At 41.0% G+C, this 12,879-nt stretch overlaps 1 protein-coding gene across 1 annotated transcript in view; it reads left to right on the top strand.

The window, feature by feature from the left end:
* The window catches only part of LOC133324373 (atrial natriuretic peptide receptor 1), a gene marked incomplete at its 5' end in the record, with an annotated part of 51,173 nt that extends 39,030 nt beyond the window's left edge, over positions 1 to 12,143 (top strand). Inside the window, 2 exons of the mRNA XM_061533217.1 lie at positions 9,450 to 9,630; positions 10,112 to 12,143. Coding sequence (XP_061389201.1) covers positions 9,450 to 9,630; positions 10,112 to 12,143 — 2,213 coding nt within the window. The remainder of the gene's footprint in view (positions 1 to 9,449; positions 9,631 to 10,111) is intronic.
* Positions 12,144 to 12,879: the final 736 nt, after the last annotated feature.

The raw sequence follows: 12,879 nt of genomic DNA, 5'->3' as shown, positions 1-12,879 counted from the left end.
TCAGCTCGTCTATATAGACTCACTAACCCTTCAGCTCGTCTACATAGACCCACTAACCCTTCAGCTCGTCTATATAGACACAATGGCCCTTCAACTCGTCTATATAGACACAATGGCCCTTCAGCTCATCTATGTAGACACACTGGCCCTTCAGCTCATCTATATAGACACACTGGCCCTTCAGCTCATCTATATAGACTCACTGGCCAGTCAGCTCGTCTATATAGACTCACTGGCCAGTCAGCTCGTCTATATAGACTCACTGGCCAGTCAGCTCGTCTATATAGACTCACTGGCCAGTCAGCTCGTCTATATAGACTCACTGGCCAGTCAGCTCGTCTATATAGACTCACTGGCCAGTCAGCTCGTCTATATAGACTCACTGGCCAGTCAGCTCGTCTATATAGACTCACTGGCCAGTCAGCTCGTCTATATAGACTCACTGGCCAGTCAGCTCGTCTATATAGACTCACTGGCCAGTCAGCTCGTCTATATAGACTCACTGGCCAGTCAGCTCGTCTATATAGACTCACTGGCCAGTCAGCTCGTCTATATAGACTCACTGGCCAGTCAGCTCGTCTATATAGACTCACTGGCCAGTCAGCTCGTCTATATAGACTCACTGGCCAGTCAGCTCGTCTATATAGACTCACTGGCCAGTCAGCTCGTCTATATAGACTCACTGGCCAGTCAGCTCGTCTATATAGACTCACTGGCCAGTCAGCTCGTCTATATAGACTCACTGGCCAGTCAGCTCGTCTATATAGACTCACTGGCCAGTCAGCTCGTCTATATAGACTCACTGGCCAGTCAGCTCGTCTATATAGACTCACTGGCCAGTTAGCTCGTCTATATAGACTCACTGGCCAGTCAGCTCGTCTATATAGACTCACTGGCCAGTCGGCTCGTCTATATAGGCTCACTGGCCCATCAGCCTCCTTTCATACCGTTCATTCATGGCTTGGACCCCTCCCAACCTTCTTTCCTCCTCCTTTTGCCGGAGATCATCCATATAATGCCGACTAAATTGTCTCTTAATCAATATCCAATTTCCCCAAAAAAAAAATAGATAAAACTTTTCACTCAATACCAATTTATTTCGCCAAACTTTTAAACATTTTAGGACAAAAACTTCAGCTTAAAAATAAAGAGAAAACTAAAAACAAGTTTGTTCTTGGAAAAAATTGTTAAACTTCGTGTTCCCTTTGTCATCTAACAACCACTTAAATATTGTGCAGCATTAAGTGCAGCAGTACAATCATCAATTTGAAGCGCTGAGGATTGCAGGGTAGGGTTGCCAAAATAACAAAAATAGTATTTAAAATATAGTTTTTTACTAAATTCTTAGCAGTATTAAGAACTGCAGTACAGTCATAAATTTGAACTGCTGAGAATTGATAAGTAGGGTTGCCATATTTAAAAATAAATGTGTATAGTAATTCGAATTAATTTAAAAAAAATCTAAAAAAAGAGTTTTATATCAAATCATATAATTAAAACCCCCAATATAAGAAAAATTTATATTTCGACCAAAAATATTTGTTTCCGACCAAATATATTTTATTTTATTTCTATTTATTTTAAATTTCTGACCAATTTTCAAATTCAGACAAAAAATTTTTTTTTTCCAAAAAAATTAAAATTTTTCATGCCAAAATAAAATGGTTAATAGTTGTTGGAAAAAACAAAAATATACTCTAAAATTTCGACCAATTTTTTTTTTTAAATTCCGACCTAAAACTCAAAATTGAAATTTAATTAGTAAAAATTATTTTTTTCAAAAAAAAAATCAAAACCGACCAATCATGCCAAATTAAAATGGTTAATAGTCGTTGGAAAAATAAAAATATACTCTAAAATTTAGACCAATTTTTTTTAAATTCCGACCAAAAAATCAAAATTGAAATTTAATTAGTAAAAATGTTTTTTTTTTTTCAACATTGCCATATCTTTCTAAAAATAAAACAAGAATACAATTAAAAAAAAAATCCGACCAAAAAATGTTGCCCAAAATATCTCATAAATCGCCATCCCTTGCCCAATTCAAAACTGTTTGCTACAAAAAATCTATAGTTGTCGAACCATCCAAAACATATAGAAATTACATTGTGGTTAAAGAAAACATTGGCCATAGAATTGTCTCACCCCCTCATCCTAGCTCCCACCACCCACAATTCTTTGCCCACACAATACTAGGTTAAGAATACTTCTCCATGTATTTGGTGGTTTGTTTCTTTGGCTGGGAAAACATAGCAACAACAACAACTACTACTGCAATAAAAATGAGGCCATGTAAGACAAGCTGTGGCAAATACCTTGAAGTACCCCTCCTCTATTAGTAACAGTTCCAACATTCAATTGCGACGAAGAACTGCTGCAAATTAAAGAGGAAGCCATTTGAAGTGGCCACTCCATGACAATTAGAGTGAATAGACGAGGAAGAGTGAGCATGGAATCTAAGTAAACCCTCATTAGATAAGTGATACAAAATACTAGGTAATTGAATATTGAATCGAAAATTATGGGGAGGAAGAATTGGCAATTATTCTAGCGGACATTGTAATTTTAGGTTAGTTATGAGAGGGTAGGATTGGATTTAAAAATTACACATGGAAAATATTAAATTGAATTTTCTCAAAAAATTTTTCAAATTCAAAACATTGTGTAAATTAAAAAAAAAATTGTCTCGCCTCTTAAAATTGCATTCCTTCCCCACTCATCGCCAACAGCCCCGAAAAATGTCACGTTCCATTGTGGTAACTCTGATTAAGTGGTTTGTCATTGCACTTTAATTCAACGGCCATCTGAAAATGGGAAATCTCCAAAATATTGCCAAACCAACCGAACATCCACTTTGTTCCTTCATTCATTCATTCATTCATTTCGGTAATTGCCATTCAACTTCGACAAATCTCTGGCTCATTTATTTGTGTTTTCCGCTCTCTGTGTGTGTATGTTTCTGTTTGTTCGCTAGCACCTCCAGCTCCATCTCCACTTGCCTCAAGTTCTTGCAGCCATCGAATACGTGATTCAATCCAAATGCAATGTTCGCTAAAAACTTTATCCGTATTGCCAAAAATTACATCATGGCCGGTAAGATTTGATTGAGATTTTACTGCGGAACAAATAGCCATGGAAGAGACAAAAGAGGGAAGAGAAGAGGAAGTAGCAACGAAAAATTACTAATCAGACAAATAAATTTCAATAGAAACGCTCAAATGCAATGCAATTTAGATTGAATGTAATTAATAGTGAAGTTTTAGAGGGGGTAGAAGAGGGTTTGAAATTAATATAAATAGCTGGAAGAGATTTCTTAAAAAAAAATATTGGAAGGAGGATGGGATAGAAAGGTATGGATTTTCAAACAGAGGAGAGCTACAGAGGGACTGAAAATACCCTGTAATGTATATAGAACACTCAGAATGTCAAGTCTCTTGGAAATTTTTACAGAGGTCCATTCGAGGGTTTTATGTTATGTTTTTAAAGAATATATTTTTGCCAGACTTCCATAAGGCGTGGATTTAAAAAAAAAAAATATTTTTGAAAACCGCCACAAGGCGTGGATTTATTAAAAAATTGTTTTCAAAGTCCATAGAGGCGTGGATTTATTATGAAATAGTTTTCAAGGTCCATAGAGGCGTGGATTTATTATGAAATAGTTTTCAAGGTCCATAGAGGCGTGGATTTATTATGAAATAGTTTTCAAGGTCCATAGAGGCGTGGATTTATTATGAAATAGTTTTCAAGGTCCATAGAGGCGTGGATTTATTATGAAATAGTTTTCAAGGTCCATAGAGGCGTGGATTTATTATGAAATAGTTTTCAAGGTCCATAGAGGCGTGGATTTATTATGAAATAGTTTTCAAGGTCCATAGAGGCGTGGATTTATTATGAAATAGTTTTCAAGGTCCATAGAGGCGTGGATTTATTATGAAATAGTTTTCAAGGTCCATAGAGGCGTGGATTTATTATGAAATAGTTTTCAAGGTCTCTATTAAAGTCCGTCCTGGGCTCGCATAGATGCCGTCTATGAAGATACCTTTCCACTCGTCAACAGAAGACCTCCATACTCCAGCTAGTTCGTATATACAGACTTCCTGACATACGTGGAAACTCCCTACAGCTCGTCTATAGAGACTCCCTTCAGCTCGTCTATAGAGACTCCCTTCAGCTCGTCTATAGAGAGACTCCCTTCAGCTCGTCTATAGAGAGACTCCCTTCAGCTCGTCTATAGAGAGACTCCCTTCAGGCTCGTCTATAGAGACTCCCTTCAGGCTCGTCTATAGAGACTCCCTTCAGGCTCGTCTATAGAGACTCCCTTCAGGCTCGTCTATAGAGACTCCCTTCAGGCTCGTCTATAGAGACTCCCTTCAGGCTCGTCTATAGAGACTCCCTTCAGGCTCGTCTATAGAGACTCCCTTCAGGCTCGTCTATAGAGACTCCCTTCAGGCTCGTCTATAGAGACTCCCTTCAGGCTCGTCTATAGAGGACTCCCTTCAGGCTCGTCTATAGAGACTCCCTTCAGGCTCGTCTATACAGACTCCCTTCAGGCTCGTCTATATAGACTCCCTTCAGGCTCGTCTATAGAGACTCCCTTCAGGCTCGTCTATAGAGACTCCCTTCAGGCTCGTCTATAGAGACTCCCTTCAGGCTCGTCTATAGAGACTCCCTTCAGGCTCGTCTATAGAGACTCCCTTCAGGCTCGTCTATAGAGACTCCCTTCAGGCTCGTCTATAGAGACTCCCTTCAGGCTCGTCTATAGAGACTCCCTTCAGGCTCGTCTATAGAGACTCCCTTCAGGCTCGTCTATGGAGACTCCCTTCAGGCTCGTCTATAGAGACTCCCTTCAGGCTCGTCTATAGAGACTCCCTTAAGCTCGTATATAAGGACTCCCTTAAGCTCGTCTATAAGGACTCCCTTAAGCTCGTCTATAAGGACTCCCTTAAGCTCGTCTATAAGGACTCCCTTCAACTCGTCTATGGAAGACTCCCTTCAACTCGTCTATGGAAGACTCCCTTCAACTCGTCCATAGAAGACTCCCTTCAACTCGTCCATAGAAGACTGCCTTCAGCTCGTCTATGGAAGACTCCCTTCAGCTCGTCTCTAGAGACTTTAAAAAACTTCGTATATAAAAATGTTATCCCTGCCCTGTCCTTTCCCCTCTTACTAACTTGGTTGACACTTACACATCCCATAATCTGCATAATTCCACTTGGGTGTATGACTGTCAATAGCTGGCGCTTGCAATGATTGAAATTGAAAGAGATTTGTCGTCGTCCTTGTTGCCGAATTTTCAACATGATGTCGATAGTTTGCTCTGATTGTTGTTGCTGATGCATGTCGTTGAAATATATTATCCGTTGGGTTTTTTGCACGGCACGTTGGTAAGACTTCGAACATGCAAAGGATATAACGAGATTTCTGGCAATGGAGTTCAGATTGTGGATGTTGAGTCGCCTCCGTCGCCTTCTTTTTCCTCTGCCGGGTTTTTGTTACACATTGTGTCGATGCAATATGCTGCGGAACTTGATTTATCCATGTCAATTGCATGCCAGCCAAATGTTGTTGCCAATGAACAGCCGGTTGTTGGCATTGTTTGGAAGCATTTCCTCCCTTGGTGTTTATGGCATTAACATATGACCTGGTTATGGTGTTGAAAGTTTTTCCGTTTTGTATAAAACAATTTAAGTGTTTCTCCGTATCAGCATCGTTGTAATCCTCGCCTTCGTCATTTGCCTGAGAAACTTTCGTTTTTGATTTATATCCTTGTGTTGTTAAGGATGTGCCATCCCAAGATTTTTGTTCTTGCTGCTGACGTTCCAAAGCCAGAATAATAAATCTTGATGATTTCTTGTGGTGATGATATGTTGCCACATTAGCTTTGATTCGTTTCAGAATTCTATTTCAAGAATTGACAAGTGCAATGTTTTGTGGTCCTTCGTATCCTTGATGCTTAGCAACATTAACAACAACAACAACAACAACGCCGTATTGTGGTTACTGTTGTGTTAGGTTAGTCCCAAGGGATTAACCTGTGACATGACATTCTCCCTTTTCCATGTCATGGATACAACGAACAGCACTTCGTTGTTGGGCAAACCATCAGCAGTTCAGGCAGGCCGATTTTGTATTCCTCTTCGGTTATCCTTTGGTGCTATTGAATTTATCCAAATGTGAAAGCTGGATGTCGTTGCGTGTTTTACTTGGATTTCTATTTTTGCTGTCCCTTTAGTCTTCGTGTTAAACGGTTAACGTTTGACAGGGATTAGTTTTGATTTTCGAAGGAAAGGAGAATACAAGTAACGGGAAATCAGATTATTGAGTAGAAAAATGTGTTATTGAATTTATTTTACAAAAATTTTGTGGAAAATAATTTAATTTTTCTATGACAGACAAACTGAAGTGCTACTATTCTATAGGAGAGGCCAATGGCTGGGGCGCAGACGCTTTCCACGTTAACTTAAGTAAATTCGCATAGTACAGATTCTGCCATTAGAATGCATTGTGCTTATGTAACCGTTGTTAACCAAAGCCTTGTGACGACGTGTTTAACACTCTGATGATGGGCGAGTTTTGTAGCGAGGGTATCAAATATAACTGTTGGCAGAGGTCCTTTTACTATAACTTCCCGATATACGTTTATTGCATGTAGGTTGGAATAAAATTAGGTAAGAGAAAGGTGGATAACTCGGCACAGCAACAGTCCGATGAATGGTGACGGCACACAGAAGGTTGGCGGCACCTTGGCACAGCAGCAGCCCGATAAACGGTGACGGTTCCGGATGTTAGCGGCAGCTTGGTACAGTAGCAGCCCGATAAATGGTGACGGCACACAGAAGGTTGGCGGCTGCCTGGTGCAGCAGCAGCCGGTTAAGAGGTGATGGTTCCTGAGGTCTGCGGCAGCTTGGTGCAGTAGCAGCCCGATGAATGGTGACGGCACACAGAAGGTTGACGGTAGCTTATAACAGCGGCAGCCCAATGAATGGTGACGACACACAGAAATTTGATGCCAGCTTGGCACAACGGCAGTCCTATGAACGGTGACAGTTCCATAGGTTAACGGCAGTCCCATGAATGGTGATACAGCGGCAGTCATATGAACGGTGACGGTCCCGGATGTTAGCGGCAGCCCAATGAATGGTGACGACACACAGAATGTTGACGGCAACTTGGCACAGCGGCGGTCCAATAAACGGCGACACCCACAGGTTGGCAACAGCTTGGGACAGAGATATTTAGAGTACGTGGGTACCTGCCTGCCGGCCTTACCCCACAGTGCTGTAAACACCAGTTAATACAACGCGTCAACCAACGCTCCCACACCGAGGTGTAGGTACCAAACGATCACACGTATTTGGACGTGATCACCTCCTTGGATGAGGAGCGGAGCCTATCTAAAACTCCTGCCTTTCGAAGCGTCAGTTGCAGTGCAACTCCACATCAAGTCGAAACTTTACCCGCGATTTGGGTTTAAACCACAGCCAGCACGATGCTCCCCAGGGGGCCAACACCAACTTGTCAGGCTAGATCCACGGACCTAGGGGCCCCTGACACCCGTGCTACCGAAAAAAACCTTAGGTCAGGCTCATAGCCAAAACTATTACCAATTGAACCCCAAATAGTTTGGGACTGGTCACCCACAACAGCTTGGGACAGTGCATCCCAACGATGATGACAGCACCCGAAGATTGGCGGCATCTATGTGCAGCGATAGCCCGATGTTTCCTCTTGTTTGTTTTTCAAACCCACTTTTCCCAGACGACAGCGACGAACTCCTTTCTGCTCCAGACGAAGTCTCGTTTTTGAACAACACTCGATTGGACAGCAGCTACTTCATTGGTAGCCGAGTGCTCGTTTTTCAACCCCACTCCACTACTGATCAACTAATTCCAATGGTAGCCGAGGTCTCGTTTTTTAACCCCACTCGACTATACAGCGAAACTCCATAGCTAATTCCGCTGACAGCCAGGGGTTGGCTTTCAATCTCACTCGAATATTCAGCAGCTACTTAACTGGCAGTCGAAGGCTCCTTTCGCAACGCCACTCAACTAGACAGTAAACTACAACCAGGCAAGGGCTCGTTTTTTCAACCCCACCTGACATCACAGCAATCTGAAGACTGTCCCGATTGTCACCAAAGCACATTCTTTTATACCTGCTGGTGGCTGACTATTAACCTGATGCCGTCTTATTCAATTTTCATTGTTTCCGCTTTCGAAATGTTTCCGTCACGTTAGCAACTACAATTTTTATCATAGGTATTTGTACGCTTCCAGTTTTCTCCAAAGGTTTTCTACAATTAGACAACTTAGTGAAGAGATAACACAACGGTACTTCCCATCGAAAATAAATGCTTCAACCCCACTTGTTCTAGGCGACAGCGGCGAACTCCTTTTTGTTCCAGCCAAGGGATAGTTTTTAAACCCCTTTGAACTAGACAACAAATACTCCACAGCTACGTCCACTGGCAGTCGAGGACTTTCGACCACACTCGACTATTCGGCAACTACTTCACTGGTATTCGAGGTACCTGACTAGATAGCAACCAGCCAAGGGCTCGTTTTTCAATCCCATTTGACACCACCGCCATCTACTGAAGACTGTCCCGATTATCACCAAGGCACCTCCTTTTATACCTGCTGGTGGCTGACTGTTAACCCACTACCGCCTTATTCAATTTTCATTGTTTCCGCTTTCGAAAATCTGTCCGTCACGTTAGCAACTAACGTTTTTATCAAAGGTATTTGTCCGCTTCTAGTTTTATCAAAAGGCTTTATATAATTAGACAACTTTTTGAAGACAACACGTCGGTATCGGGCATAAGTGGTTCCCCTTGCCTTTCCACATCAAAAATCACTACTTCGATTTTGGTTTCTTATGTAGTATCCCCATACATGTAGTACTCAAAGTCAACTTCCTTTTACTACAACTGGCACATAGTTTCAGCCTCGCCTAGCTGCAGGAGTTATTTATTTTGGTTCTATGTTTTTCTAGATCAATTGCCTCCTCGTGATTTGTTCTGATTCTTTTTCAGCGAGATTACTTTGTTTACCATAGTCCTTTGGCTTCGAACCATTCTCCACGATTCTCCAGCAGTTCTCCAGCAGTGAGATTATTTTGTTTATAATAGTCCTTCGGCTTCGAACCGTTTTCCACGATTCTCCAGCAGTGGAGTATCTCCGATTTTGCTTCTTCTAAATAAAATCCACAGAAAGTGAGATCTTCTAAATAAATTCCCCTCACATCGAGAGTTCATTCTAAATAAATTCTCTATACAGTACAGGTATTTGAAGACTTCCTCTTCTTCTGATCACCCAATAATCTTCATTTCTTTTGAAATCGTTCCCTTTTAGCTGTTTCATATTGCTCATCTACTTTTTCAATTCTTCTCCTAATGTTTAGTCATAAATCGCTAATTATTTCCTCATTTTCTTTTCGTTTAATTTCAGAAATAATCTATCTGGTAAAAGGTTATCCACATATCGTCCAAACACCTTTCCGACCGCTGGTTGTTGACATTCCCAACGATTATAGGGAAATAAATACAGTTATGCAGAAATGTTGGTCCGAAGACCCAGCTGAGAGACCAGATTTTAATGCTCTTAAATCGATTATAAGGAATATTAATAAGTAAGTATGAATGTGTCATTTGTATGGTTTAGTTCGACTAGGAAACACCAAGTTCAAATTCTATCTTGGTTAAGTCAGTCTCATGCATTCTTTAAAGTTTGAGTTGGGTGCCACTAAAACTTCTCACTGAGACTCGACTGCGAACCGAAGTTTATTTAGAGCATATAGACATTTTACTGACTGCATAAATTCACAAAGTATAAGAATACGGAAATCTATTTACGTTCATTGAGTTCGGAAATTGCTTTGTTTTCTTCATGTAGATAAGACCCTCATATTCCTCTTTAAAGAATTCTTGTATTTTTGTGTACCATGTGGGAACGGGAGAGAATGCAACCCTGAAATTAATGGAATTCCAATCACTTTGAAATGACATCGTTGTAAAAAGCGTTCCATCAACTGGACAGCGATTAAAAATGATTCCACAATAAAAAAGTTTTTAGTAACTTTCTAATAATCGTATTGTCTTCCTTCCTTTCAGGGATAATGAAACCGGGCATATTGTCGACAATCTACTCAAACGTATGGAACAGTATGCCAACAATTTGGAAGAACTGGTCGAAGAACGTACCCAAGATTATATTGAGGAAAAGAAGAAATGTGAAAAACTTCTGTATCAACTCTTACCACAAAGTGTGGCTGCCCAGTTGATATCGGGAGAACCGGTGGTAGCTGAAACATTCGATCAAGTTACCATTTATTTCTCCGATATTGTTGGCTTCACAGCCATCTCGGCAGAAAGTACACCCATGCAAGTGGTGCAATTCCTGAATGATCTCTATACATGTTTTGATTCGATTGTGGAAAATTTCGATGTCTACAAAGTGGAGACCATAGGCGATGCCTATATGGTAGTCTCAGGCCTGCCCATACGCAATGGTAATCAACATAGTAGAGAAATTGCCCGCTTGGCTTTAGCCCTACTCGAGGCTGTGCATAATTTTAAGATACATCATCGGCCAAATGATAAACTCAAACTGAGAATTGGTCTACACACCGGGGCCTGTGTGGCTGGTGTGGTGGGTTTGAAAATGCCCCGCTACTGTTTGTTTGGTGATACCGTGAATACCGCCTCACGCATGGAATCCAATGGTGAGGCATTGAAAATTCACATAAGTGAAAAAACTAAATTGGCACTGGATGCCTTTGGTACCTTTATCACGACGAAACGAGGTTATGTTCCCATGAAGGGTAAAGGTGAAATGTTAACCTATTGGCTGGAGGGTGAAGTACCCAAAGTGGAAACACCGATATCACCACAAAAACTTATGCTTTCACGGCGTTCCTCGCTGAAGCAAGTGCCGCGCCATGGCCTTTTGCATAAACAAAACTCCGAAGCCTCAGCATTCCTGCCACCACCTTATAATCAACAGCTGGACATTGCACGTTCGGTGAGCCGACAAAATTCTCCCAATTTGCGAGTGAAACGCAAGATATCCTCATCATCGCCCAAATTGAATGGTAACGATTTTAAGACTGATGATTTTTATAATTATCTGGAGGTAAATGCCCTGAATAGCATGAAACTCTCACCACCGCATAGTGATATTTATAGTAGTAGGTCGCTGAAGGACGACGCCAAGGATGGCTGCTGGGAAATGGCCAATTTCCGTTTACCGCTATCGGGTACCCTGAAACCTCATCATCACAACAGCAGTAATCCCAAACACAGTTACACCCAGCTGTCGTCCACCCAATCAAATTCCAATTTGTCCGGTGTGCTGCAACCGAATTCCGGCTCAAGGCTGCGAATGAAAAATTCACCCACCATTTCAAGTCTGATAAATAACAGTGATACGGCCAGTTTGGGTAGTTCGACACGTATCAAATTCAGCATTAACAATGAAAGTTCGGAGGAGACACAAAATCTCGTCTCATCACATGTCTATGAGGATGATGAAGGCGAGGCAGAGGCTGAAGCTAATATGATAAATCGCCAAGATCACGACGAATACGATGACGACGAGGAGGAGGAGGAGGATGTTGACGATGTTGCTGGGGAGCAAATTGTCGAGACTCCCTCAACGCGGGAACGTAAAACCGCAATTGTTATGCCCCAACCACCAGCCATAAATGGAGATCTGTACTATCAGCGTTCACCATCGGTGACAAATATACAATGTGATGTTGAAGCGCCACCAATGAATAATTTCTTTCATCCCCCACCACTAAGTTCACTGACCGGGAATTTCACCATTCCACCACCCGCCGCCGCCATCAACACCTCCAATTATGTCAAAGTCAATAATTGCCGAAATGTTAATCAATTTTTGACAAATAACTCATCGAATAATAGTCAACATTTACTCACATCCGGGGAGGATAATATCGGCTCAACGAAATTAAATGCGCTTGCTGATGATGGTGGTGGAGGCGGAGGTGGTGCTATTGGTATTGTTACACCATCGGTTGGCAATCGCTTACCCCTGAAACATCATCCAACGGTAACAACGGCGCCTGCAACCACAAATAATTCCGTTACACAACCCCTATTGGCTAAAATTAATTCATAGCAATAAATTTAGTTGTAATTTTTTTATAAATTGTATTTTTTTTTAATTTAATTTCCACGAGAGATATTTTTAGTGTTAGGTAATTTTTTGTTTTAGATATGGCAACACTTTCGCATATGGAAAACGAAATGCAACTCTGAAATTTATGCTATGTCGATTACGAGAAGATGTCATAAAAGTAAAAAGCGTTCCACTCTTTAAGAGGATGAAGATATCAAAGGCTTTATGTGCTTTTAATATAAAAATATAAGCTCTTCTAATGGAAGTATGGTTTTCTTTCCGCGCTCTAAAGGGGACAGCACATAAGAGGACTTTCAGGCTTGGCATGTTAAGTTGGCTTCTTTCATTGTAAAAGAATACAGGCTCCCAAATACAACTTTGACTCTGATATTCCTTTATAAATTGACAATTCATACGAAGCCAACTTAACAGGGCAGGCCTGAATCCTTGTATGTGTTTCCCCCTTAAAAGATATCAGGTGATAAAGATCTCATTTTGATCCAGAGAGGACTTTGAGGTCTTCCAGAGAAGTCTTTGAGGTATTAGAGAGAAGTCTTGAGGTCTTCCAGAGAACATTTTTGGGGACTTCTAATAGATGTCTTTAAAATATTCTGATGAATGACTTCAAAGTGTAGATTTACAGATATTTAAATAATAAGGAATTCCAATAGAAGTCCTTATTGTTCTCTACTAGAAATCTTTAATGTTTTCTACTGATTTTTTTAAGGTCTTCTAC

Source organism: Musca vetustissima, unplaced genomic scaffold, assembly GCF_032173495.1.
Source record: "Musca vetustissima isolate MV318-11 ecotype Yass unplaced genomic scaffold, APGP_CSIRO_Mvet_v1 utg1469, whole genome shotgun sequence".
NCBI lineage: Eukaryota > Metazoa > Arthropoda > Insecta > Diptera > Muscidae > Musca > Musca vetustissima.
Note: the sequence above shows the minus strand (reverse complement) of the source record. Positions and strands in the feature narration are given on the sequence as shown.